The 24,940-nt window shown below is 39.2% G+C and overlaps 9 protein-coding genes across 10 annotated transcripts; 4 read left to right on the top strand and 5 right to left on the bottom strand.

The window, feature by feature from the left end:
* The first annotated feature begins 17 nt into the window (after nucleotides 1-17).
* LOC123315123 (eukaryotic translation initiation factor 2 subunit 3-like) lies at nucleotides 18-7,169 on the top strand. 2 transcript variants are annotated; one of them, XM_044900695.1, is made up of 7 exons: nucleotides 18-175; nucleotides 303-477; nucleotides 4,573-4,809; nucleotides 4,869-5,086; nucleotides 6,210-6,395; nucleotides 6,454-6,684; nucleotides 6,741-7,169. In XM_044900695.1, exons 1-7 carry the CDS (start codon nucleotides 104-106, stop codon nucleotides 7,032-7,034), a joined length of 1,413 nt encoding a protein of 470 aa, XP_044756630.1. In that variant the 5' UTR covers nucleotides 18-103; the 3' UTR covers nucleotides 7,035-7,169. The 2 variants fall into 2 exon arrangements, with proteins under 2 accessions (XP_044756630.1, XP_044756629.1); XM_044900694.1 differs by lacking the exons at nucleotides 4,573-4,809; nucleotides 4,869-5,086; nucleotides 6,210-6,395; nucleotides 6,454-6,684; nucleotides 6,741-7,169 and adding an exon at nucleotides 1,332-3,227.
* A 270-nt stretch (nucleotides 7,170-7,439) lies between these two features.
* On the bottom strand, nucleotides 7,440-8,395 carry LOC123315126 (ATP synthase subunit O, mitochondrial). The gene is made up of 3 exons (XM_044900698.1): nucleotides 8,232-8,395; nucleotides 7,800-8,174; nucleotides 7,440-7,717 (listed from the first exon to the last, which is right to left on the bottom strand). Exons 1-3 carry the CDS (start codon nucleotides 8,256-8,258, stop codon nucleotides 7,490-7,492), a joined length of 630 nt encoding a protein of 209 aa, XP_044756633.1. The 5' UTR covers nucleotides 8,259-8,395; the 3' UTR covers nucleotides 7,440-7,489.
* Nucleotides 8,396-8,487: 92 nt separating this feature from the next.
* On the top strand, nucleotides 8,488-9,382 carry LOC123315125. The gene is made up of 3 exons (XM_044900697.1): nucleotides 8,488-8,653; nucleotides 8,705-8,930; nucleotides 8,984-9,382. The coding sequence occupies exons 1-3, from the start codon at nucleotides 8,580-8,582 to the stop codon at nucleotides 9,359-9,361; spliced, it is 678 nt and encodes a 225-aa protein (XP_044756632.1). The 5' UTR covers nucleotides 8,488-8,579; the 3' UTR covers nucleotides 9,362-9,382.
* Nucleotides 9,383-9,442: 60 nt separating this feature from the next.
* Nucleotides 9,443-11,354, bottom strand: LOC123315124 (protein downstream neighbor of son homolog). The gene is made up of 2 exons (XM_044900696.1): nucleotides 10,170-11,354; nucleotides 9,443-10,092 (listed from the first exon to the last, which is right to left on the bottom strand). Exons 1-2 carry the CDS (start codon nucleotides 11,256-11,258, stop codon nucleotides 9,544-9,546), a joined length of 1,638 nt encoding a protein of 545 aa, XP_044756631.1. The 5' UTR covers nucleotides 11,259-11,354; the 3' UTR covers nucleotides 9,443-9,543.
* A 263-nt stretch (nucleotides 11,355-11,617) lies between these two features.
* LOC123315122 (WD repeat-containing protein 36) lies at nucleotides 11,618-14,597 on the top strand. The gene is made up of 4 exons (XM_044900693.1): nucleotides 11,618-12,675; nucleotides 12,735-13,182; nucleotides 13,239-13,393; nucleotides 13,449-14,597. The coding sequence occupies exons 1-4, from the start codon at nucleotides 11,736-11,738 to the stop codon at nucleotides 14,576-14,578; spliced, it is 2,673 nt and encodes an 890-aa protein (XP_044756628.1). The 5' UTR covers nucleotides 11,618-11,735; the 3' UTR covers nucleotides 14,579-14,597.
* Nucleotides 14,598-15,094: 497 nt separating this feature from the next.
* LOC123315121 (NADH dehydrogenase [ubiquinone] 1 alpha subcomplex subunit 7-like) lies at nucleotides 15,095-15,768 on the top strand. Its single transcript, XM_044900692.1, has one exon. It carries the CDS (start codon nucleotides 15,221-15,223, stop codon nucleotides 15,506-15,508), a length of 288 nt encoding a protein of 95 aa, XP_044756627.1. The 5' UTR covers nucleotides 15,095-15,220; the 3' UTR covers nucleotides 15,509-15,768.
* LOC123315120 (ras-related protein Rab-11A) lies at nucleotides 15,534-19,288 on the bottom strand. The gene is made up of 5 exons (XM_044900690.1): nucleotides 18,970-19,288; nucleotides 18,107-18,228; nucleotides 16,681-17,029; nucleotides 16,333-16,510; nucleotides 15,534-16,278 (listed from the first exon to the last, which is right to left on the bottom strand). The coding sequence occupies exons 1-4, from the start codon at nucleotides 19,007-19,009 to the stop codon at nucleotides 16,374-16,376; spliced, it is 648 nt and encodes a 215-aa protein (XP_044756625.1). The 5' UTR covers nucleotides 19,010-19,288; the 3' UTR covers nucleotides 15,534-16,278; nucleotides 16,333-16,373.
* Nucleotides 19,289-19,931: 643 nt separating this feature from the next.
* On the bottom strand, nucleotides 19,932-23,632 carry LOC123315119 (WD repeat-containing protein 6). Its single transcript, XM_044900689.1, has 5 exons — nucleotides 23,478-23,632; nucleotides 22,781-23,262; nucleotides 22,412-22,724; nucleotides 22,101-22,358; nucleotides 19,932-21,973 (listed from the first exon to the last, which is right to left on the bottom strand). Exons 1-5 carry the CDS (start codon nucleotides 23,566-23,568, stop codon nucleotides 20,214-20,216), a joined length of 2,904 nt encoding a protein of 967 aa, XP_044756624.1. The 5' UTR covers nucleotides 23,569-23,632; the 3' UTR covers nucleotides 19,932-20,213.
* A 290-nt stretch (nucleotides 23,633-23,922) lies between these two features.
* On the bottom strand, nucleotides 23,923-24,766 carry LOC123315206 (nuclear nucleic acid-binding protein C1D). The gene is made up of 3 exons (XM_044900812.1): nucleotides 24,678-24,766; nucleotides 24,292-24,614; nucleotides 23,923-24,218 (listed from the first exon to the last, which is right to left on the bottom strand). The coding sequence occupies exons 2-3, from the start codon at nucleotides 24,580-24,582 to the stop codon at nucleotides 24,120-24,122; spliced, it is 390 nt and encodes a 129-aa protein (XP_044756747.1). The 5' UTR covers nucleotides 24,583-24,614; nucleotides 24,678-24,766; the 3' UTR covers nucleotides 23,923-24,119.
* Between the last annotated feature and the right edge of the window lie 174 nt (nucleotides 24,767-24,940).

Here is a 24,940-nt window from a genome sequence, read left to right as displayed (position 1 = left end):
AGTAAGGTATAATCGGTTCTGTGATCTGTCATTAAAGTCATTTTCGACGTGACAAATCTCGTTTGCGGTTTTGGTCCTAATTTCCAAATATTCGCGGTTAAAAATGGCAGCCGTTGAAAACAGTGGAGTTACCACTCTTCAGCCCAATCTACAAAAACAAGATCTATCAAAACTTGTAAGTTGATCACGAAAATATTCTCATTACACCTCAAAACATAATTGCACCCTCATTGGGACAAGTTACATTCCATAACCTTAGATTTCCAATATGCTCCTATGATGATGCTCCGCATTTTTTCTAGGATGTTTCAAAGCTAACAGCATTATCGCCCGAAGTTATTAGTAGACAAGCTACTATAAACATAGGAACTATCGGTCACGTAGCCCATGGAAAATCCACAGTAGTTAAAGCCATTTCTGGGGTTCAGACTGTCAGATTCAAAAATGAGTTGGAAAGGAATATTACAATTAAGCTAGGTGAGTTGTCGTTATTTGATGATGATTTATTGATTTTCACGTTGTGGAATTTATTATCCATATCTAAACTGATGGATATACTATCAGCCTCAAACTCGCTAAAGAAGGTGCTAAATGAATGTTTTTATTCGTCAACGGTCTAAACTGTTGTAAGAATTGAAGCTGAATTTTAACTTATGCTGGCACATATGAGTATCATGTTAAAAGATGACTGAAATATAATAATTTTCAAGGGGGGATTTGTTTATTGTATCATTCAACTGTATTTGAAGGAAGGTATATTTTCAAGGTGTGTAAAGAATCGCTTCATCAGGTATTCATTATTATTATTATTCGTGGGCCAATTGCTCAGCAATTATCTGCAGTTGCTGCTACTATATTATTATTCATTGGTTACAAAATCAACATTAGTAGTGTAACCTGCATGATGCAATGTTCAATATTAATACATGAAATTAATTTAAGAACAGAGTAGTGTGGAGGTTTGAAGACTATAAATCCCTTAATATGGCAGATGTTTGATATTATTATCACGTTTATTTTTCTCCCATATAAAGTCTTTTTCCTCTGATACAATTTTGTTGAGTGAAAATCAAAAATCGAACTATACGGTGATTATTTCTCTTTGTGCGTTGTGTGATCGTGAAGTGAAAATCGTTTAGAATCATTTGGAAAAGGTAAATTTTCAAGTCGAAGCCCACGGCCGAGAATCCAAAACGTTAATTTCGATCAGAAGCGCTTTTAGTACATCGAACTGAAGACATCTTTATAAAGTCTCGATACATTTCACATTGCTGAACCTTTTTGTTTGGTGTCTTATTGTTTTGTAATTCGGAAACTTTGTCACTTTATAGAGAGGCTCCAGTTCGATGTAAAAGGCACTCTCATATGGCCCCGCGACAATAACTTGAGGATCAATACAGCCTCGGTCGAGAGCTTCATGGAGGAGATGGTCAGGAGGGGAGTGAAAAGAAAGCTGAGCGACTCGTGGAAAACGAGCAGGCCGAACCCGAAAAAACCCACCTACAAGAAGGAGTACGAGGTGGAGAGTCTGGAAGACTGCGACATCGTCGACGGAAAGCTGCATTTCTTGGTGAAGTGGAAGGATTACGACGACGAGAGCAACACGTGGGAGCCTCCTGAGCACCTGGAGCACTGTCCCAAGATCGTGGAGAACTATCTGGCGCGGGTGTTGGACGAGGCCGTGCTGGACGCGTTGGCCGAGAAGCTGAACGTCCGTAGGAACCTCAGTCTGAACGTCATCTCGCAGATGTACCCGAACTTCGACCTTAATAAATTACCGCTCAAATTATCCCTGCTCTTAGACCTGATCGTGGTGCATCTCAAGTTTCCCGCACCCCGCCACATCCTCAGATTGAACAACGCCGTCAAAGCTCTGGTGCATTACGATTTATTGGTGCGTAGGGAAAATCAGCTGGCCGCGTTGAAGGCCTGGTCGGACCGCATCAACGAAGAAAAGGAAAAAGTGCCGTTGTTGGTGGAGAACAGGGTAGACCTGGAGGTACTACCCAGGGACTTCACCTACATAAACGAGAACATATCCGGTAGGAACGTGCGCATGCCGAAACACGTGATATCCGGCTGCGAATGCGTGGAATGCGGCCCGAAGATCAAGGCCTGCTGCGGCAGGCAGGAGTACAACGGGTTCACCTTCACCAAGGCGGGCAGGATCAACGTGAACCCCGGCATCCCGGTGTTCGAGTGCAACTCGCTGTGCAAGTGCGGCGCGGAGTGCAGGAACCGCGTCGTGCAGCGCGGTAGACGCGTACCGCTCTGCATCTTCCGCACGGACAACGGCAGGGGTTGGGGCGTGAAGGCCACCCGTAAGATACCCTGCGGCGAGTTCATCTGCGAGTACGTGGGCGAGATAATCACCCACGAGGAGGCGGAGGAGAGGGGTAGGAGCTACGACGCCCAGGGTCGCACCTACCTGTTCGACCTGGACTACAACACCAAGGATAACCCGTACACCATCGACGCCGCCAAGTACGGCAACGTGTCGCACTTCATCAACCATTCCTGCGATCCGAACTGCGCCGTCTGGGCGATCTGGATCGACACCCTGGATCCGAACCTTCCGCGTCTGGCCCTCTTCTCGCTGAGGGAGATCGACAAGGATCAGGAGATCACCTTCGATTACATGTGCGCCTCGGACTCACCCGCGAACACTCCGGAGAAGAACAGACCGCGACTGGAAACGCCCGATAAATCGAGCGAAAAAATGAGTACTGGTAGATCGTTGTGCAAGTGTTACGCCGACAAATGTCGCAGATATCTCTTTTGATACCGTCGTGGGCCAAGATACGTCACGGCCAAGAAGGCGATTGGTCCAAATTTAACGAAGAAAAAGGAAGGTTTCGATTCTTTGCGAATGGAAAGAATAATTGTCGCTTTAATCGACAAAACAAACATTTTAGTTTTTTATGTATAGTTTCTATATAGCATGTTACATTGGTTTTTTGTCGTGTTCATGTTTCTTCATTCGTTGCGCGTGTTTTCTCCATTGTCTGGCGACGTAGGTTGGTCGCCAAAACGTTGTTAGAGCTGAATATTCAGAACTGATCATCGGCAGATGAATCGTGACGATATATAAGTATAGATATACTGTTTTTTTAAATATTTTTCACCTGAATGATGAAATATCCTCGTTGTGCCTTAACGTTAGGTCGAAATTAAAAAATTTCTGTTTTATTTTAATAGTTTTGAAAGTAAAATAATATACATTACGATGTTGCTGTTTTCTCTCATGTCCCATCCATCGATTTGAAAATGTTTCCGTGGTTTTACCTGAAGCGTACGACACAGTACGAAAGGATGGTTTGATTTTCAACTTTACTACACGTCTGAAGTGTAAAAAGATGGTTCGCTTACTATAAAACATGCTGTCAGATGAAAGATTTTGTGTTTTGATAATGGTAGTAATTTCAAAACTTGACTAAGGGCTATCCACAAGGATCAGCTTTAGCGCCTCTTCTCATCAATTTATATCAGTGTGATAAACCTACTGCTTCTAAAAAATTTATATAAGCTGATGATATTACCCTCTATCTACAGATTTAGAAATTTCGAGGAATTACTTTTTCGAGTGGCGTTTGCGTCCTAACCCAAATAAAATCGAGGTTTCGCGTTTCAATCATCAAAAATATAGAAAATTGAGCGTAGTTGTCGGTAATTCTGTTTTGGAGCATAACGTCAATCCAAACAAGGAGTTAATATCTTGAGTAAACTAGCTGGTACTTCATGGGGTGCTAACGCAACTAATCTTCGAACGGCAACCCTAGCTTTGGTTTCTCGGGCTGTTGAATATTGTTGCCCCGTTTCGGTTAATATGCAGCTGGTTTTCTTTACGATTCGGAGTATAATTTTGTTTTATTGGGTGATATTTTTTTCTGATTTCTGGGAATTTACGAGTGCCAGTGACCAACCGAAACCATAGGTAAGACACTCCGCCATTTTTTTCCTCTTTTATATCATTGGAACTTCAATCCCTTACTCCCCGGTTTAAGTTTCACTCCTACTGCCGAAGCACCCCGCTGGCGTGAATACTCAGGGGGTGCGGAAAGCACTTTGGAGTGGCTAACCCTCTTTTGTCCGACGCTCACCACTGCTGCTATCCAAGAACCCCGCTGGCGTGGATACTCAGGGGGTGAAGAACGCATCTCTTAGGTTCTGGCTGGCGAACACGTCCGTAAATCCCGTATAACGTTTGAGATCGGATCCTGTTTCATTCCGTCCGTTTTGCCCTGTAAATTCATTGATCTCGAGTCTTTCACTGTACGAATTTTATAATAGTGCCATTTGTGTTTCCTTGTACGAGTCGACAAATATAACTTGTGTACGTCGATTTTAACTTTCACTGGTTGTCACTAACACTCCAAACACCGAGGATCCTTGTCTTCGGCTCGTAGCTACCAGGGTAGGTTTGCTATTTTCCCTTAAAGAATAGCTGGCGCTCGAGTACACCGAGAAAAAGCCGTGCTCACATGCAGCTGGTGATGCACAGCTGAATCTTTCTATGCTGTGGTGAAGATAATCCCGAAGTGAATTCACGTTTTTTTCCGAATATTTCCGCAGGTTACGCGAACGCCAAGATTTACAAATGCGACAATCCGAAATGCCCAAGACCGGCCTGTTACATCTCGGGGGGTTCCTCGAAGGACGATTCTTTCCCCTGCCTGAGGACCTCCTGCAGCGGCAAGTTTCAACTGGTACGTCACGTGAGTTTCGTCGACTGCCCCGGTCACGACATCCTCATGGCTACGATGCTTAACGGCGCCGCCGTGATGGACGCCGCTCTTCTGCTCATCGCAGGTAATGTTAGCTTCGAGATTATCCATATTTAAATCTAAGATCGAATTGTTCATGTTCAGGAAACGAATCGTGTCCCCAGCCGCAGACGAGCGAGCATCTGGCCGCGATCGAGATCATGAAGCTCAAACACATAATCATACTGCAGAATAAGATCGATCTGGTGAAGGAGGGTCAGGCGAAGGAGCAGCAAGAACAAATTGTCAAATTCGTCCAGGGAACCGTCGCGGAAGGCGCCCCCATAATACCCATATCGGCGCAGCTCAAGTACAACATTGAGGTTAGGATGATCGTCTGTGGTCCGTCGGGCGTTCGACCAAAGTTTACAGAGTAGAAAGATAGGAAACGCCCTCACATCTCTAGTACTATAAACCGAGTACATTTTGGTCAGTGAAAACACATTCGAGAATGAGATGGCGCTGAAAACGTACTGTCAATACAGAAAACCTGTTTAGTGACAGTTTTCTGTTTTATAATAGAGGGACGCGAAATTCGCGACGCGAGGAGTTCCCTACTTGTTGGCCAACCTAGAAAAAGGTCTAAAAGGTCCACCAACGGGGAGTGATTGCTTCCTAACGAAACCTACTTCATTCTTTCCGCAATGATCAAATATAATCATGAAATTCTACCGAGCTTTCTAGAATTTACTGTTGAAGAGAAAAAAAGATTTTCATAACCTCGACTGCTGATTGGTTGAAATTTATGTTGGTATTACTACTTCTTGTGACAATTGACATGTTTCGTTGGCAAATGTCAAGAAGGAAAAAGTAATCTGTTAGGTTATGGGCAAAGTTTTGGTTATGTGCGCAATTTTTGCTTGAATGCATTCTTGTTTTCTTGTATTTTGTAAGCTATACAGCACATTGACAATATTAATATTATATATATCAGTAAAAATTACATTTGCCAATGAAAAATGTCGATTGTCACAAGAAGTAGTGATACCAACATAAATTTCAACCAATCAGCAATCGAGGTTATGAAAATCATTTTTTCTCTTTAACAGTAAACTCTAGAAAGCTCGGTAGAATTTCATGAATATATATGATCATTGCGGAAAGAATGAAGTAGGTTTCGTTAGAAAGCAATCATTCCCCGTTGGTAGACCTTTTTCTACGTTGGCCAACATGTAGGAAACTCCTCCATTCTAGACAGTGGCGACAATTGTGGTCTCCTTTTTCATCGTTTTAGCAAGAATATGGCGGATTTGGTCAAGTGACGTGAGCCAATCCGCATTCCGAATTAGAGATCATGGCATTGAAATCTATGCATCTAAGCCGCCATATTCTTGCTAAATTTCCAATTGTCGCCACTGTGTTTGATAGAGTCGCTGTATTCAGTCGCTTCGTTTCCCATCTTTCTACTCTATGATCTTCCCGTTTGACGTTTATCGATTTTTTCAGGTGCTTTGCGAGTACATCACCAAGAAGATCCCGATCCCGGTCAGAGACTTCACGTCCGAGCCCCATCTCATCGTCATCAGGAGTTTCGACGTGAACAAGCCAGGTTGCGAGGTCAACGATCTCAAAGGCGGCGTGGCCGGCGGTAGCATCCTGAGGGGCGTGTTGAAAGTCGGGCAGGAGATCGAGGTACGTTCTCGAGCGACGCAACGCGATCCTTCACTACACGAATCGTTTTTTTTTCTAGGTTAGGCCCGGTCTCGTCAGTAAAGATTCCGAGGGTAAACTGACCTGTAGGCCGATCTTCTCCAGGATCGTGTCGCTGTACACCGAGCAGAACGAGCTTCAATTCGCGGTACCCGGAGGTCTCATCGGTGTCGGTACCAAGATCGAGCCCACGCTCTGTCGCGCCGACCGTCTCGTGGGACAGGTGCTCGGGGCCGTCGGGGCCCTTCCGAGTATCTTCATTGAGCTCGAGGTAATGACCGTCTTGAGCGTTCTCCTGGTAGTCGAATGATATAATTTTTCTTTCAGGTAAGTTACTACCTCTTGAAGCGTCTTCTCGGCGTGCGCGTAGAGGGCGACAAGAAGGGCGCCAAGGTGCAGAAGCTGACCAAGAACGAGGTGCTGCTCGTCAACATCGGTTCCTTGAGTACCGGAGGAAGGGTGGTCGCCACCAAGGCGGATTTGGTGAAGATAGGACTCACCAATCCCGTCTGCACGGAGATAGGGGAGAAGATAGCCCTCAGTAGGCGTGTCGAGAAGCACTGGCGTCTCATCGGTTGGGGTCAGATACGGGGGGGAGACACGATCGATCCCACCAATTGAACATTCTCTATAAACAGTTTGAAATAAATTTTATTTCCGAATTTTAATTGGTTAAGATATAAACTCGGTTTATCGTCTCCTCTATTTATAGGAATTAATAGATTTATTATTATATTAATAAATTATTCATTTCTTCTTCTTGCTCCAACTGTCATTGTCAGTGCAACCACAGACTGATAAACCATAACCATAAAACATCATATTCTATGTATAAACCATAGATTAAAACCAGTTATGTCTATGGTATGAACACAATAGTTCATCAAACTCTTAGAACATCCTATTCTATGTATGAACCATAGACTAAAACCAGTTATGTCTATGGTATGAACACAATAATTCATCAAACTCCAACCAACTTGAGATGGAAGGAAATTAAATATTTATGAAGTAACTAAACACAACTAAGAACTATTGTATATTTGCTAATAAATCGATTAACAAAACTTGGTAAATTAGACTGTGGTGCTGATTAGATCAGAGTACTTCTTGATTTTGCTAGCAACGCTCATGTCCACGTAACGGTCCCCTATGCTCACGATCATACCGCCCATGATCGAAGGATCTACCTTGGTATTAAGATGAATGGTTTCATTGGATTTCAGGAAAGATTTCAACACTCCTTCCAACTTGGATTTTTGCGAAGCATCAAGGTCTTTAGCCGTGACAACCTCACAAGTAACCTAAAATGCAAAAGTGAAAATTTCCAATTATACGATGGAAAACGACGTAATAAAACGATATGTTTTATTCATTCTCACATACTTCACCCCTGTGAGCTGCCATGATCGTTTTGAATGCGTTGATGACTCCCGTAAGATTCTTCAAGTGACCGTTTTCAGCCAGAACTTGCACTAAAATGGAAGTCTGCGGCGCTAGAGATATATCGGTAGAAATTGTTTTCATTATATCAGCTTTGATGCTCCTCTTTATAACGGGATTAACAACAAATTCCTTGAATTTCGCTTCGCTCTTCAACGATTCTTGCAACTTGAGCAAGTCCTTTTCAACATGAGGTAGTGTTTTCTGCTTGGTTGCAGCTGAATATAGGGCAGTGGCATAACGCCCCTCGATACCAAAGACTTGAATTGGGGGCTTTACCATTTGACTGAGAGAACTGGATGAGCTGAAGTTGCGAACCTACGAATATAAAGTTATGTAATTCGAAAAGCGAGGACCAAAGTTAATCACACTCACGATCAGACCGAGTTTGTTTGAAGCCATTGTTTGTCACGGTGAAACCTTAAAACTCGTTCGAAATGTAATTAGAAGAAAAGCGGCTTTTCCCAGTTTTCTCTTAAAACCCTTGAATATTTTTTGGGGATAGAAAATATCACTCCTGTCGTTCTGTCACTTTGATATTAACCACAGAACACTGATATAAATGTCAGCATATTTTTGTTACATGTTCGGTATTCTATGGTTCCTAACCTAACTTTAGTTTGTCTATGGTTACTGTTTTGTTTGTCGTTCAAAGTTTGGTTATGTATATGATTTGATTTGACTTTTCATGTCTGAATAATAAAATAAGCAAAATTCAGGAGAATGGTGTTTGGTGAAATAGTAGAGCCCTCAACAAGGGCATTGTTAGACGATGACGATTATCCGGAATATACGCCGTAAGCTATTTCAGGGAAGTAATCAATCGTTATTTATTATGGAATTTTCAGACCCACAATCGAATGGACAGGAGATCAGCAATGTTTATCGAGAGCAGAATCCCTGATATTCGTAGAAACTAGAAGGATTGGCGAAATTTTCCATAAGTTCATATTGCAAGACTTGAAACCAGTCTGTTCTACAAAAAACAATATCTATATCTATGAAAAGTCTAATCATTTCATTATCGTACATAACGAATCTTATTATGGAGCTAATGATTTGGCAACTGGGGAGGTAAACTTTATATCTTTTCACGTGATTCAACTGTGTAACCTACTTTTTTTCAGGTTATCAAATCGATAGAAAATTACATTGTCAAAGCCAAGCAAATTATTACCATAACTTCACGTGCTTTAAGTGCTTATGAAGGAGAATTGGATAGGGAAGCAGTAGAGTGTCTATTCAAATGTTTGAGTACCAACAAGTTGACCTTCGACTGTGATAGATTAAAGTCCCCTAATTTCATAACAGGTCTAGGAGGTGATGTTTTATCCTATTGCATTTATAAAAAGTTGCAATGTTCATCTTTTGTACTTTATCATAAGAATTTTGATGTCGATACTTTGAGCTCCAAACCTGTTTTAGAATTAGCAGAAAAATTGGGTTTATCTCCCAGTCAGCACTATTTAAAAACGGAGTTACCAAAGAATAATCTTTATATGTGAAGTAAATTGATGAAAACATTAGTTTTTTTTATTTCCATTCCAGGAAGGAATGAAGAATGGATTAGAAAAAATTATACACCATTGAGCATTAAAATAAAATTTTCACTTCAATAAATAAATTACATATAAATTATGATACATTAACAACAGTGTTCCAAAATGAACACTATTCTGATTGTACATCAGGTCCATGTATAAGTTTTGTTGTCGCTATCGTATTTGATACACTCGACATTGACAATATTTTTAGAGTCTGTCGTACAAAATTGTTCTAAAACCTTGTCACTCAAACCACAATCCGATAAATTTTCTTTGATGAACACGATACCGTCTTTAACTTTACTCTCCTCGCCGGGTTCCGTTTTACTGAAAGGTATCGTAGAGGCAAGATTGTGAAAAGTGGCAGTCATACTATGTTCCGGCGGATGAATGTTAAAAATATTATGAATAGTTGTAGGTAAAATCGGTCCGCTTAGTTCTATAGAATAGTAACTAACATCGTCTACCTTGACTTTATTTTCCCGCACTTTCAAAGCGTTTAAAGTTGCCCCATTGAAGGCTACAGGGGCGAGAAGCGTTGGGGGAACTCCAGCCAACGAACCTGTTATCGCAACTGCGCTCTTGCAGTTCAACAGGAAATTGTAGAACGAATGGACTTCTGTGCCTTCTATTAGCACAAGACTCTGCTCGCTGTTGTCCACCTCGCATTCAGCTTTGTGTATAATTTTTTGCTGAAAAAAAAAATTGTTAAAAAAAACAGGGATAGATCGTAGAAAAGAACAAAACTGTGAACAATAAGTGAACTGACCTGTGTATATTTAATCTGTTTGATATCGTCAGAATTAATCCCCATGTCTTTAAGCCAAATGTCATCAGTAGCGCCATCGTCATCATCATCATCAACAGTAACTTGTTCAGAATCTTGTGTTGTGTCACATGTTGTATCCATCGTATCATACCCTTGATCGGACATCCTTTTCTTTTTTAGAGGCATTTGATATTCAATATCTTCAGCTTTGAGCAAACGCCTCAATCCTCTGGTAGTAGGACTTATTAAGGCATGAACATCACTATATCCACATATTCCAGCAGCTCTGAATAATACTGTAAAATTGTTCGCACAAACATAAAAGTATGGACATTGTCGCGTTCTGATCAGTTGGAATAGAGAACGCAAACTGTCGAACCATGCATTTTGTAATGCATCGCGAACTTCAGGGCTATTAGCTAAGCTGATTCCACCTCCAGAAGATTTGTTTGTACTTCTTGGAAACAGTTTAACCCAGGGTAAAGAAGGTTGTTGCCAATACAAACAGCACTGATGAAATTTTGCATTTGGTGAAGTATCCAAATAAGTACTACTATTGGTACCTAGGCATCTGGCGTAGCCAGTGATGCCCGAAGCTTCCTCACTCAATTTGAGTTTCTGATTCCATGGAAACGGTTTGAAAGACAATAATCTTAACTTTGATTTGAGGGTCCAATCTATGGGTAACCATTTCTCACCATGAGCCTTCACAACTTCCACTATTTCATCAGGACAACTCAATTTATTTAAAATATTGTCAAAAGAAGTCAGTTTCGGTTCTGTATTTGTGATTGAAGCTGAATTATGTAGTAGTTTAAAGAGAGTTCCATCAGTAGATTCTTCCAAACTAATAGACGGATCAGTCTTATTCTTCTTGCAACTTTCCTCTTTGGCGAAGGGATTTTTTCGTTTTTGTCGCAACAGCACATTTTCAAACAAGTTTTTTTTGTCATTTTCATCAGTTTTGGAGCTCTTTGAGCCATTTATCCTACTTTGTAAGTTTCGTTTCTTTATTTTCAGCTGTTGTAACTTCAAGACATCTGCTGGATTTCGCCACTGGTAAGTTGATTTCGAAGGGCTTTCAGGCATTATGAATTATTAATCAATTTTTCAAGTAATAAAATAAATAACCAAGTTCAATCTAACGTAAAAATAATAAAATAAACAAACACCACAGAAAGAACTAAAAGTTCGTTACACAGAACGCTCATAGACACTATGCACAGATGATCGAACTTCTTTTCTTCATGGGCTATGACGATATTTTTTGAACTATAAATGGAAATTTATTCCCTGAATTTCTAACACAAATCAAAATATTCTCCCATTTTTTGATATCATCGTGAATTTATGAAAGTGATCGAAATTTTGAACCAACAATATCGATTGACCAAGAAAGAAAAAGAAAATTTGTATCCAAATCAAAGATTAACCTCTTTTCTTTTTGTCCAAACTTTATGTTCAACTTCTCCCAACCTCAAAAATATTTGTATTTTGAATTCACGAAGAGACTTGTTAAAAGTGATAAATTGTTATATTATGTATTATTGATGGAACTTGACCATAATGTCAGAAAATAAAGCTTTTGCCCCATGTAGGGCACTTGGATTTGTTAGTAATCACGTACCGTTGCAAGTGAGATACATCAAAAGCAGACAGGAGAATTTGATAGTAACATGTGTTGGGAAATCATTTCATACTTATGGAATTTCACATTTTAGTTTACTTAGTGTCAGTGGTTTGCATCCTTCTAACATTGAATGTATGGCAGCAGATTCATATCATGTATATACCGGTGCAGGACCTAACATTTACGCTTGGAGAAGAGGAACGGAACTGAAGCATACATATAAAGGACATGAGCATAACGTGAAACACTTACTGCCATTTGGAGTTCATTTGATTTCCGTGGACGAAGAAAATAATCTGAAGATATGGGACATAAAAGATGAAAGTCTATATTCAGAGTTGACTTTTAGAAAGGCCGATTTCCTTATAACTTCAGTTTTTCATCCTCTTACTTACATAAACAAGATTTTATTGGGAAGCGATCAAGGACACTTGCAGTTATGGAACATAAGGGAAATGAAACTCATTTACGCGTTCAAAGGGTGGCAGAGTGCAGTAACTTGCATAGCTCAATCAACAGCAGTAGACGTTGTTGCCATCGGCTTGAGGAATGGAGATATCGTCATACACGATCTCAAAATGGACGAAAGCATCATGAAACTCACTCAGGAATGGGGTACGGTGACGTCGATTTCTTTCAGATGGGACGATAGGCCCATCATGACTTCGGGGAGTGAAACGGGACATATCGTGATGTGGGACTTGGAAAAGAGAAGGGTTGCAAGTCAGGTTATCCGAGCTCACGAAGGGCCCGTCACCGGTATGGTTTGTTTACCTAGTGAACCTCTCATGTTGACTTCATCGCCCGATAATAGGCTGAAGTTGTGGATTTTCGATATGCCGGACGGTGGAGCCAGGTTGCTCAGAATCAGGGAAGGTAGGTAATTTTTTGTGTATGAATTTTTGGATAAGCAAGAATATCATTTCATTTCACAGGTCATTCGGCCCCACCGTCATACATACGATTCCACGATCCGATCGGGCACAATATATTGAGCGCAGCGGGCGATTCAACTCTGAGAATATTCAATACCAGAACGGAACAGTTCAACAAGAGTTTGGGAAAAGCGTCGCACAACAGGAAGGCCAGCAAGAAGAGAAAAGGAATCGTCGAAGACTCTCATATAATGCCCCCCATTGTACAATTCACGTCAGAAACGGCCAGGGAAAAAGACTGGGACAACATCGCTTCGATACATTTGGGTTTGCCGCTGGTTACCACTTGGTCGTATAGCAAACTCAAAATGGGGGATTTTAAACTGCTCCCAGAAAGACTCCACAAGAAAAATCTTAGAGGAAGCCCCGACAGCGTTGCCACTTGCTTGTGCATGACGAGGTGTGGGAATTTCGTGATTATTGGTTACAGTACCGGACACGTGGATAGGTAAAGATTGATTTAAGAGGGCCCTTTCTCTTTGAGCTAAAAAAATTTTTTTGTAGGTTCAACATACAGTCTGGGATTTGGAAGGAAAATTACGGGTCGGAATATGCTCACGACAGTCCGGTTAGGGGCGTTGCAGTGGATCAATTGAATCAAGTGACCGTTACGGGGTCTACAAAAGGAGAACTCACGTTTTGGAGGTTCAAGTGTAACGGTAAGAATTTTAACGATATTTTTCGGAATCGATGCATTGTAACTGTTTTTCACAGGTTCAAAGCCGTTGCAGAATTTACATTTGGAGGAATCTATCAATTTCTTCAGGATGAACCACGAGAACTCGCTGTTGGCGATTGCAATGGAAGATTTCACCATAAATATTGTAGATATCGATGTTAAACGTCTGATAAGGAGGCTGGAAGGACACACTGGTCAAGTTACGGATTTAACTTTCAGTCCCGACTCGAGATGGTTAATCAGCTCTTCCATGGACTCCTCCGTGAAAATCTGGGATATACCTTCATCGACCTTGATCGATCAATTCGCGACTCACTCCCCCTGTACATCCCTAGACATGTCACCAACCGGCGAAACGTTGGCCACGAGCCACGTCGATTACTTGGGAATATTCTTGTGGTCCAACAGAACCCTCTTCAGCAAAGTCACGTTGAGGGCTATCGATCCAAGACAAGAAGCGAAATTAGTGTCTCTTCCGGAGTGTTCCCAAGCGGCTAGTCAAGAGGAAGAGGACGTCCAGACTGAGGAAGACGACGAATATAAGTCACCGGAACAGATATGCGAAGAATTGATCACTTTGTCCGGCTTGGCGACATCGAGATGGTTGAATCTGCTGGATCTCGAACAAATAAAACAGAGGAACAAGTTGAAACTGCCGAAGAAACCGGTCAAAGCCCCGTTTTTCCTGCCAACAATTCCGTCTCTCACCTTTCAATTCGATCTGAGTAACAAGGAGGAAAATCACGTGCAAAGTAAGATCATCTGTCCGAAGAATTTCAAGAATTACACGGCGTTTGGGAATTTGTTGCAAGCCACGATTGAAACGAACGATTTTCGTGAAGTTTTGGAAAAAATTATGTCGTTCGGGCCTAGCGCCATCGACTTTGAAATTAAATCTTTGGACGGTGCTAGTGGTGGTTCGGTAGACATTATGTTGCAGTTCTTGAAGTTTATAGATTGGATGTTTTGTACAAAGAAGAATTACGAAATTGCTTCCAGTTATTATGCTGTGTTCTTAAAGAGTCATACAGAGTTGATTGCCAACGATGATAGATTAAGGGAATATTTCCATATTGTGGAAAAGAGACAATCTGAGTATTGGGAGAAGATGGAGGAGTATATGATGTATACGTTATCTGCTATTGAGTTTTTAAAAACGATGTAAAATATATTTTTTGAAACAAGTAAAGCCTTTCTTCATATAAATTGACCTTACCCATCTGTAAAATCTGCTTTCAATTTCATAGGTGGACTCACTTGTTCCAGAACGATGTTGATATTGCACGTTTTTCTACGTCCACGGCACTCGCAAACTCCAGAAAAACACCCCCTAGGGATAGTTCAGTATATTTTCCGGTATCTTCAGTTTGAATCGTTGAAAAATGAATTTGAAAATTGGCCATTTCGACATCTTGAAATTTTCTACACATTTTTTGAGACCATAGAAAACGGTAGTATAGCGAGTTCCGGCCAATCAGATATCGAGTGAAAGCCTTAGCAACGTATTTAAATAACATAGCAACGAGGTTGGACAGCCAGCGTCGCCGTAAAAGGGTAGAAAACGGGCTAGTTTACTATTGAATTTTATTAATCTTTTTAAATCGATTCAGTAAAATGGCCCGGATTTACTTGTTTTCTTCTTCAATTGACAATAAAAAAGCGCAGATACCGAGACATTACATCTTTAATCTGTCTAATTTCTATGCACTTTTTTAATGAAATTGACTTATCAAACTGTCATTAACTGTCCCATTTTTTCGATGGGGGGGACATTACTGGAAAAAAACTTTGAAATCCATCTGCTGCAATGGCAAAATACAGAGATGTGTCACCCATTCTACAACTTTGGAGGAATTTTCTGTTTGGGAGAAAACACACCAACTCCCAGAGATTCAAGGACAATTTATCGTCCAGATCCCCGCCCCCTCCTAGGATCCCAAAGGGTCCAGCGCACGCGTTGTCGAAAAACTATTACTACACGAGAGACACTCGAAGAAAAGTTCAACCACCCCAGACCGTCGAACTTCCCAAAATCAAAAAGAAAGTGCCACAAATGGAGAAATCGAAAGATAAATGTGGATGCAGCTTGAAATGAGAATGAAGAAAACGAAACAAATGGGCACATTTAAATATACATATTTTATTTGAAAATTAAATATAATAAAACTTTTGAGACAAAGCTTATGTTACATCATATATCAGTTATGTAGAAAGAGTTCAAAGGCTGAAATAAGAAAACTCAATAATGGACGTGTACGCAATGTACATTTAAATACAGTTTGTTTCAAAGAAATCCCTACAGATCCTCAAACTAGCACCACAATTATATACATACAAGTGAAATTCCAAGAAAACCAGGTTAATTTGTTTTAGTACCAAATACGGGGTAAACTCTTTCTTGCATTATAATGGAGAACTGTACATTAAAATCAATATTAGTTAGATATTCAATTTAAATTCACTTTCCATTATATCTTATCTGTTATAATTTTTTCTGCTGAAGCTTAAGAAGAAAATGCCGGTTGATACTTGTGATAAAATTTTTTTGAAGAATCCCGGAAGAAAATAACAAAACAAAAACAATTCTTTTGTTCTTGATTAAAATCACATGCCTCAAGCATAAATTTTGCTTTAATTATTTCAATATAAACACTATCTAAATATAGAGCCTATTACATACCAAAAATATAAATATGAACTTAAACAAAATATACAGTATGTAAAAAATCTCGAAAAACAATGTGCAGCAACTTTAGATGCTCGTCACTCTTCCTTCGGCAACATTTATATCAAGATTTTTCAATAAAAAACAACACAAATAGCCACTGGTGAATGGTACAGAAATCACTACTATATATGCAGAATCTAAAAAAAAAGCTCGAAATCAAATCATCCCAAAAATTTCCCGATCCTGCTTACCTGTGTTTGAATAGTTGTTCAATATATTGCTAAAAAAAGTGTTACTGGCAACACTGTTTGCGAACTCCATCACTATTCATTGTAGGCTTAACATCTATTGGTTCTACGTTCTGTGGCCGAATGGTATCACCTTCTGGGGGATCTCTTATCTGCTTCTGTGATACAATTCTATAAATTTCTGCGAAATTAAAATATACAAGTTACTTTCGTCACTGTCATCTCTCTATATAACATAAAGCAAGCACTAAGGAGGGAAAATACAATTTTGAACCTCACAAACTCAGCGACTAGATTGAGAAAATGGTCAAGTGAAACCTTTCGTTGTCTACAGTTTAGGCAGGTTTTTACCTGACAATATGTTCTGGAAGGCCATGTCGACGTTTGTCGAGTCCAACGCCGAGGTCTCGATGAAGGAGAGGCCGTTGCGCTCGGCAAAAGTCCTCGCTTCCTCCGTGGTAACGGCCCTTAGATGCCTGAGATCGGATTTGTTACCAACCAGCATGATTACGATGTTCTGGTCCGCGTGATCTCTGAGTTCCCTCAGCCAGCGTTCTACGTTTTCGTAGGTGAGGTGTTTGGCGATGTCGTAGACGAGCAGAGCGCCGACGGCGCCCCTGTAGTAGGCGGCCGTGATGGCGCGGTACCTTTCCTGGCCCGCCGTGTCCCATATCTGGGCCTTTATCGTTTTACCGTCCACCTGAAAAAATTTAGGTTAACGATAATGAACTCTTTGTCAAAGTTATCCGAAATTTTCTATGACAACCATAGAAACGGGCGTTTTTTCAGTGGAAATCGAACATAGACATAGAGTCTCTATGTCTATGAAATCCAAACATTGTTGAAAAATTATCGCGATCCAATCTTTAAATTCGCAGCCTTCGACAACTAAATCCTTATTAATGCCTGTATCAGCTGATTGCTTCGTTTTTTCACAAGCAGGACATTATCCTTGAAAACTGAAATTATCAAGTAAAACAATTACCAAATGCGGTTTTCCTTACTCGAAACATAACAGATAACGATTCGAATATAGATAGCATTCATTTTCGATGAGTGCAATTTCCAAAGGAATTTTTTTGAAGGACTTCGATTGCCTGATGCCGTTCATGATCAATTCGTTGAAACCCTATATAGTGGACTCCGGATAAACCGATGCGAGATGAGGTTTTACAACATCTCCTTTCGATTATACGAATGATATAGTTTTGAATGATTATACGAGAAAGGATTCCAACAATGGATATCCGGATCAGTATTTTCTTACAAATTTGAACAGATTAAAAGATTACGTCATCCTTCGCGTGTAGTGAAGAGCGCTGTGATATGTACGAGGGGAGGCAAAAAATAGTCAACGTAATGCACCAATCTTGAAATATTTTTCTTGGTACTTTCTTCGTATTTTCATGAAAACCACCTGTTGCATATTTTATGGTTGCAGACAAAGCATAGAATATTGTACAAATTATTTCTATGTAATTCTCAACTAGGGATGGCAAATTTTAACATCGATAGATCATAGAAATACATACATCGATATATCGTAGATATACATCGATAAATATTTTAACATTCCTATCAGTCAAAATTCTGCTTTCTCCGAAAATTTGAATGTTTGTCATCAAATTTTTACGGTTAACACCATTCCATAGTATCAAGTTTCATGGGTGGAAACAAGATAAGGTGATATCTAATATAAGGAAGGTTGCCTTTATTTGGGAAAATTCTTCTTGAAAATGAGACAGCAATTAACAAAGAATTTGAAATTGATACAAACCTTCATACTGCGTGTTGCGAACTCTACTCCTATAGTTGACTTGGACTCCAAGTTGAATTCATTTCTAGTAAATCTTGATAATAAATTACTTTTTCCTACGCCTGAGTCTCCGATTAGGACCACTGTGAAAAAACAAGTTGAATACAATTTGGATTGCTCTTAGATTTCACAACTCAAGAACAATACAGAAGGTATCCAATTACCAAAGCCACATAATACCTCCTGCTAGGACAACAATGAACGATTTCTTTGTGACATACAAACAATTTAGTAGATCTCATCTGCATCAAAATGTTACACGTTTCAAATCATAAATGGAAAAATCGTCAGATATATTTAAAAATTGAAAATAAGTGTGGGCGGTGTTGGTCCCTCTTCATATCCCTATCTTTAATCAAGAATTGAGACGAATAAATAAGTAAAATTGTTGGTTTTTGTTTCTCATCTCCCAGATCAAACCATCTTTTCTTTCTCGAAAAAAGATCAATATTTTATCAAAATCGAAGAGCCACAGATACATTGAAAATCCTCATGTTCTCATGTTCTAACTAAACTCATAAGAATCATATTTTGTGAGAGCATAGGGGTAGTAGCAAGATACAACTCTTTCGATAATTACTGAAATGATTTGATTGAAGAAGTTTTAGATAGAACTGATTAAGACTGGGGTTTTCAGAATAAAGGTAGACATTCGTATATGTTCCTCACATTCTTGGAAAAAAACAGTAAATTCAAATTGACCTCTGACTGATGACTTGTCTATAATTTACATTTATCTTTGTGGTACGTCAACAAATGTCAGTCAGTACAAACAAATCAAAATTTTATAAATTCTAACGATGTTATCAACATCTGGAGCTTACCTTTGAAGAGATAATCGTATTCATCATCTTTGGAACTCATTTTTACCACTTAACTCTTTTAATACTAGATAACTATTGGGTATATGAAGTACTAACAAAGCAACTCAAAACATAATAAATACCGTTAGACAGAATGAATTTCACGTATCACAGACACATTTCAAAGATGTACCTTTCGAATTTCAAATAGATGTTCTGAATAAATTTTGATGAACCGATTAATTGATTCGAAATTACAAAATGGCGTCCGACTTTTTATTCCTGTAAATTGCGAACAAACGCCCCTTCTACTTTAACCAGTTGTCAAAGTTCGTCAATCTGTAACATATTCAGAGCGCGTGCGCCAATGACGATGGTTACGTGCGCAATCAACATAATCCACAGACGGAAAACGCTTTTTTTTATTGGGATACAAATTCGATTAATAAATTTGCGGGCCGCACGGAATCTTTTCGATTATATGAAAAATAGTGGATAATTCTAGTCTGATTTAACGTATCCAGCGAATATCTTCACAAGAGAACCTCAGCATGGTCGTAAAGTGTGACAAAACCGAGAATATGAGATCAACGAAGCAAGGATTCGTATTCGCAGCTTGGGTAGTTCATCGATTCTATCAATACTTGAGACACAGCGGATTTCATGCTGTATTACTTCTTTCATATGAACAAAAATCGTCTAGGTTAGGTAACTATCTGACAGTTGAGGTTAAAACATGACATTGACACTGATGACAGAAGAGGTTAGACTTGTAGGGTGTGTTCATGTACGTTTGTGAACGCTTCGGGTAATCATAGCTTACTCAGAGCTTGCTCTGAGTAAGTTTGTGAACGCAACCGTATCCTCGAATGAGAGTAGCATGTAAATAACCAGTAATAAAACCTTCACTTGATATCTTGCGTGATCCAATTAAGTATTTTTTGTATTTATAAACTTTGTGTAGGAATGAATAAAACGAGAAATGCAAAACATCTATATATTTATTTCACGAAAGTAACATCTAACCATGACGAAGGCATTGGTGTTTTCAGTTCAGAGTTTCCCTCAGAGCTTACATTTAAAGCAATCGGCACATCAAATTCTAATAGATTATAATAAATTTCACTTATAGTTGCAAGAAGTTACTACAGTTGTCAAATAAAGTAACGAAAAATTCAACGTTTCCTCTCATTTAGCATTGCAACATTTTCAAAATAATCTCTCATAAAAATCCAAGCATGTCTCAACAACTTAATTCTTGGACTTCAACCGCTGAGTATTCTCCTGGAGGTTATGTATTCCAAGCCATTTCCGTAAATGAAAAGATCCAAACGTCCATTATTGAAGCAATCCATACCTTGCACATCAGCTATGGCGGTGTGAAACATAGATACACACCTACATTTCAGTTTTTCCTCGATAATTTCCCATCCGAACAGCAAAACCCTCTGGTCGATCGATGTGGTAACAAAAAATTTATCACAGATGAAAGCCCCACTGATCATTGCGCAATGCACCCCGATATCCTTGAAAGTATCGACAACGTTAACTTTGAGGTTCTCGGATGTCGTTATGTCGATCAGATTCAAAACTACGGCATTATCATCCCCTCCGGTCAGTATCAAGAGTCTCGTGTCACTTAGGGTTTTTATGGAATAACTGTTGATTCCCGATTGGTGTGCTGGTACGGTGTCGAAGTAGGTGGGGTTGTCGTTGTTCAGCACCTCATTAACGTTCCAAAATACCAAAAGGCCATCTGTGGCCATCGTTAGTAACAATTTCACGTTTCCAGTGACTAGACTCGTTATTTTCAACAAACATCTCATTTTATACTTGAAGGTTTTCATGAATTTCAAGACGTACTGATCGGGATTCTCACCCTTCACTATTTTGAATAGGTGAATGTTACCGTTTGAACATGCGGCAAACAGCAACATCCTCTTGTTGTATTCAACGACGTTTATATCCATAATTCTTGTTTCGACGTCGTTACAATTGTTGTAATAGGAATCTTGCTCCATGCACGAGACATCTAAACCAGGATTATCCACGCTTATCTGCAACTTATACATGAGGATTTGTTCTCGTCCACCTCCGTAAAAAATGAGGTAGGTTATTTTATCGTCAATCTCCTCGACTTTATGGAACGCTATTGTTTTAATGCTGGATAAGTGCGATTTAAACTTTTTTATGCTACATAACTCCGCTCTTTCCTTGGTCAGATCGATCTTCTTCAAACGGAGAACAGTATCCTCGCCTCCTGAAGCCAATATATAATATCCTCCAACTCTCAGCGCCTTCAAACAATTTATCTCCTTCACGTGGTAACCACAGATGAAATCCAGGGGGAGGATGGCCGATATATCGAAATGTTTGATATTTATCGATTTGCTCTTCAGATACACGAATCCCTGGTCGCCGAAATCCCAAGAACGGTGTCCCCCACCACACGGTGACTTGATCAAAGTCCTTCTCGCTTTAATGTCCCAGAGAACCAGATTCTCCCCCGAAAAACCCAAGAGGTAGTTTTTGTAAAGCGATCCCAACCAGTTGAAAGGAAGTTTATCGGCTGAAACAGGTGTTAAACGAAGATCTTTCTCGAGTTTGTGCATCTTCAGTAGCGAATCTCTGCCGAGTGAAACGACAACGTTCGAGATGCTGTATAGTTTGGACACCCCTTGGCTCGTATGCACTTTCATCATGCTCCTTATTGGAAATTCCTTCTTGTCGTTGTAAACGTGAAGATGACCCTTACGATCGCCTATAACCAGACATTCCTTATGTAAACAGGCTGCCGTCAGACGTCTTTCCCCATTCCAAGGTAAGGTGTATTGGTATTTCACTTCGATCGCGTTCTTCTGAACATCCCAGGTGAATACCCTACCTTCGTTCTCGTAAGTGAGGAAATTCTTGCAGTTCAGCCAGTAGGCCCCAGCGATCTTCGATTGAGTCTCCAATTTGTACGAGCACTTTTTGACAACGGTGCTTTTCATCTCTTTGTAGAAATGCATCTCCCCGTGAAAACCTACAAAGAAGCAATCTATAAACATACATAGATACCATAGTTAACCTAACGGATAATGAAAGTGACAGATGTCAACTGTCATTGATTTTTGACCACTTTTAGGTTAACCTTATAACCTATACTTTACCTACAACAGCCAGACATTTCCTACAGGGCGAAACCTCAAGTAAAGAGGACTGCTCCATTTCCTTGTGTTGGTCCACCAAAATCCACTTATTGTGGGTGACATTATAGCAGAACAAATAGCCACTTTCCGACATAACGAGGACGTTTCCGCTGGCCAACAGCACGAGTTGTCTCGGTACCTCCATTTTAGGCATGTCGATTTTTTTACCATCCACAGAGGTGAAAGCACTGAAGGAGGTCAAAGAACCGTCTTCCCCGCCTGCAAAAAGTCGCAAATTTTTTTCGTGAAATGAACGGGCAGTGATTTCCCACCTGACACTACATAATTTCTGGCTTCATGGTATCCGAGTGACCTAATGGCGCCCCCTTGGTGGGGCTCCACACTTCTCAGTAAGGTGCCGTCGAAATTCCAAATGTTTAAAACGGAGTCCTCACCGGCTGTGATGAAAAAGTTGGGTAGCACTTTGCAGCAGAATACCCTGGCTTGATGACCATATACCTTACATTTTTTCTCAAATTTTTTGTGCTTGATACCTTCTTGAGCCCACAAAATAGACGATCTATCATCTGAAGTTGTGCACACCATTCTATGATGTTCATTGAAATCAACAGAAAGAAGAACACCCTGTAGATAAAAAATCTTAATCTTGATCATGTTCATTTCTATTGAAAACTATTTACCTTGTGCCCTTTCAGTGTTTCCAAAACTGCACACTTTTTCTCATTATTGACTGAAGGCTTCCACACTAACAAATTACCAAATGCTGTTCCAGCAAATATAACCAAGTCATCCCATAAATTATACCCAATTGCAGCACTATACAACATCGATCTTTCATTACAAGCATATTCCTCAGTTACCTCTAAGGCTAAGTTTCGTATTTGAATCATATTATTCATGCTAACAGTTGCTATCCGTGAATTATTGTCGATAAACTTAGCAGCAAGAATCCAGTCTTGTGCCAAGGATGAAGGCTCTCTAGAAAACTTTTCAAAATCCCCTTCATATTTTATTAATTTCATTTTCTGACCGCTGTAAATGAAAACCTGCTTATCAGTTAGATTGAATTCCAATCCATGGATTTTGCTCCCTTCAAATATTTTGAATCTTCTCAAGAATGTTGTAGTTACAACATTGTATATGTGTATATTTCCTCCTATGCCTTAAACAAATAGATTTATTTTTGCAAATTTAATCAGGCAGAGCACAAATACTTTGGTTTTAAAGAATTCTCCGATAATGAAACAATCAGTAATAAGTATCCTTGAATAAATTGATTCAATAAATAAAAATACAAACTAACATTAATTACAAATACGCCAGGCTGTTTATTGATTTTGAGGGTAGCACCTGTTTAATCAACAAAAACAATCCTACCTGCTAGAATGTAATTATCTATAATTCTAATGCAAGTTATGCAAGCTTGAATCAACTTTGAAGTAAAAATTGGTTCCATTTCATTCATCATTTTGAGTTTGTTGAGTTTTTCGCACTTTTAAAAACCGATGGTCTTTTCAACTTTCTCTTGACAGTTCATCATACGAGGTTAGGATTAGGAATATTTTTCTGTGATTCATGAGTTGGTGTGTTCCTTTAGGAATATTTGTTTCTAGTCCAGAGTTGTCTCTGTTCTAGTCATTTGAAATATTGAAATAGTGATATACAAAGATTATAGATCTATAATCTTTGGTGATATATATGCGGATTGGATTACACAAATATCGCCACGCAAAAACACATTTCTAATTTTTGTTCTAGTTCTTCACGACCCGAAAAATTATAATCTATCTACTCTCCTTTGAAGGACAAACAAAACTCAAAATTAGTAATTCCAATATTTTATTTTCCTGCATACATTACAAATAATTTTTTTTTAACAATGCAGTTGCATCTCCCTTTGTTCATCATGCATCTGATAGCTCTTGCCGTTTGATACTTCCGATCAAACATGATGGGCTCTTCAGCATGCAATGGTCTCTTATGTACATATTGTGATAGAATTCGAAACTAACTGTTGGATTAGTTTGAACCATCCCTATCATTTTTTAGCCCATGTTTGATGAATCTTCTGGCAGCAGGAACATCTAATTTTGGGCGTATTGTGTTCCTTTCGTGTGCCTTAAATAGAGATAATTTTTAGTGCACACTACATAAAGAAATGAATGTTTTAAATAAAAAAAATGAAAAGTACCTCTTTTGCTTTGTTCATAAATTCTTTTACTCTTGAAAGTTGTCCCATTACTTCATGCTCAAGAGGATTCTCTCCTGTGCTTCTCAGATGTAGCCAATATAACGTATTCAGCTCCATTGCCAATAATAAATCAAAATCAGTCTTTTCTTTGGGAGAAAAGTTCTCGTACTTTTTTTTCATACTTTCGCTGAGGGCCACTTCCAGTATTTTCTCTAATTTATCAATGCTGTTGTGAAAATTAATCACTCTTTCCTTAATATTTTGAAAGTCTCCTAGAGCTTCGAAATCCATAGTCAGCTGTCTTTTCACTGATTAAACAATACCTGAAATGAAGGAAACTATGTATTAATTATATTAAGACGAATCGAGAAATCTTATTCACATACACAAATGAAATTAAAAAATTTGAAAATATTTATTCTTTAACATTTGTCAACATCAAAGTGAGGTTAAGTTTGCTGAAAACATAGAACCAGTTTCTACTAGAACTATAGAACATTCAACAATCTTTTTGAATTTTTTATTTTTTCAATTTGGATCGTAATTGTTAAAAGTATCTGGTAACAAACGATTAGTTGTCTCATAATAATTGATTATTCAATCCGAATAGAATGTTTCAGTAACTTTTAAGGTGTTTTTGAAATCCATA

Source organism: Coccinella septempunctata, chromosome 6, assembly GCF_907165205.1.
Source record: "Coccinella septempunctata chromosome 6, icCocSept1.1, whole genome shotgun sequence".
Classification (NCBI taxonomy): domain Eukaryota; kingdom Metazoa; phylum Arthropoda; class Insecta; order Coleoptera; family Coccinellidae; genus Coccinella; species Coccinella septempunctata.
The sequence above is the reverse complement of the archived record's forward strand: the minus strand, read 5'-3'. Positions and strand labels throughout refer to the sequence as shown.

Bases quoted from the DNA above. Each gene is read 5' to 3' on its own strand.
- LOC123315119 (XM_044900689.1), bottom strand. From the start codon at position 23,568: ATGATGAATGAAATGGAACCAATTTTTACTTCAAAGTTGATTCAAGCT. The intron at 23,263-23,477 runs GTAGGATTGTTT...TATTTGTTTAAG, and splicing joins AGATAATTACATTCTAGCAG to GCATAGGAGGAAATATACAC. The intron at 21,974-22,100 runs GTAAAGTATAGG...GCTTCTTTGTAG, and splicing joins GAAATGTCTGGCTGTTGTAG to GTTTTCACGGGGAGATGCAT.
- LOC123315123 (XM_044900694.1), top strand. From the start codon at position 104: ATGGCAGCCGTTGAAAACAGTGGAGTTACCACTCTTCAGCCCAATCTA. The intron at 176-302 runs GTAAGTTGATCA...CATTTTTTCTAG, and splicing joins AACAAGATCTATCAAAACTT to GATGTTTCAAAGCTAACAGC. The intron at 478-1,331 runs GTGAGTTGTCGT...GTCACTTTATAG, and splicing joins GAATATTACAATTAAGCTAG to AGAGGCTCCAGTTCGATGTA.
- LOC123315125 (XM_044900697.1), top strand. From the start codon at position 8,580: ATGGTGTTTGGTGAAATAGTAGAGCCCTCAACAAGGGCATTGTTAGAC. The intron at 8,654-8,704 runs GTAAGCTATTTC...TGGAATTTTCAG, and splicing joins GATTATCCGGAATATACGCC to ACCCACAATCGAATGGACAG. The intron at 8,931-8,983 runs GTAAACTTTATA...ACTTTTTTTCAG, and splicing joins ATGATTTGGCAACTGGGGAG to GTTATCAAATCGATAGAAAA.
- LOC123315121 (XM_044900692.1), top strand. From the start codon at position 15,221: ATGGCAAAATACAGAGATGTGTCACCCATTCTACAACTTTGGAGGAAT.
- LOC123315124 (XM_044900696.1), bottom strand. From the start codon at position 11,258: ATGCCTGAAAGCCCTTCGAAATCAACTTACCAGTGGCGAAATCCAGCA. The intron at 10,093-10,169 runs GTCAGTTCACTT...TTTTTTTTTCAG, and splicing joins AACAGATTAAATATACACAG to CAAAAAATTATACACAAAGC.
- LOC123315206 (XM_044900812.1), bottom strand. From the start codon at position 24,582: ATGGATTTCGAAGCTCTAGGAGACTTTCAAAATATTAAGGAAAGAGTG. The intron at 24,219-24,291 runs GTACTTTTCATT...TCTCTATTTAAG, and splicing joins TTATGAACAAAGCAAAAGAG to GCACACGAAAGGAACACAAT.
- LOC123315122 (XM_044900693.1), top strand. From the start codon at position 11,736: ATGTCAGAAAATAAAGCTTTTGCCCCATGTAGGGCACTTGGATTTGTT. The intron at 12,676-12,734 runs GTAGGTAATTTT...TTCATTTCACAG, and splicing joins GTTGCTCAGAATCAGGGAAG to GTCATTCGGCCCCACCGTCA. The intron at 13,183-13,238 runs GTAAAGATTGAT...ATTTTTTTGTAG, and splicing joins AGTACCGGACACGTGGATAG to GTTCAACATACAGTCTGGGA.
- LOC123315126 (XM_044900698.1), bottom strand. From the start codon at position 8,258: ATGGCTTCAAACAAACTCGGTCTGATC. The intron at 8,175-8,231 runs GTGAGTGTGATT...TTATATTCGTAG, and splicing joins CAAACAAACTCGGTCTGATC to GTTCGCAACTTCAGCTCATC. The intron at 7,718-7,799 runs GTATGTGAGAAT...TTTGCATTTTAG, and splicing joins TGGCAGCTCACAGGGGTGAA to GTTACTTGTGAGGTTGTCAC.
- LOC123315120 (XM_044900690.1), bottom strand. From the start codon at position 19,009: ATGAGTTCCAAAGATGATGAATACGATTATCTCTTCAAAG. The intron at 18,229-18,969 runs GTAAGCTCCAGA...GTTTTTTCACAG, and splicing joins ATACGATTATCTCTTCAAAG to TGGTCCTAATCGGAGACTCA. The intron at 16,511-16,680 runs GTAAAAACCTGC...TTAATTTCGCAG, and splicing joins CTTCCAGAACATATTGTCAG to AAATTTATAGAATTGTATCA.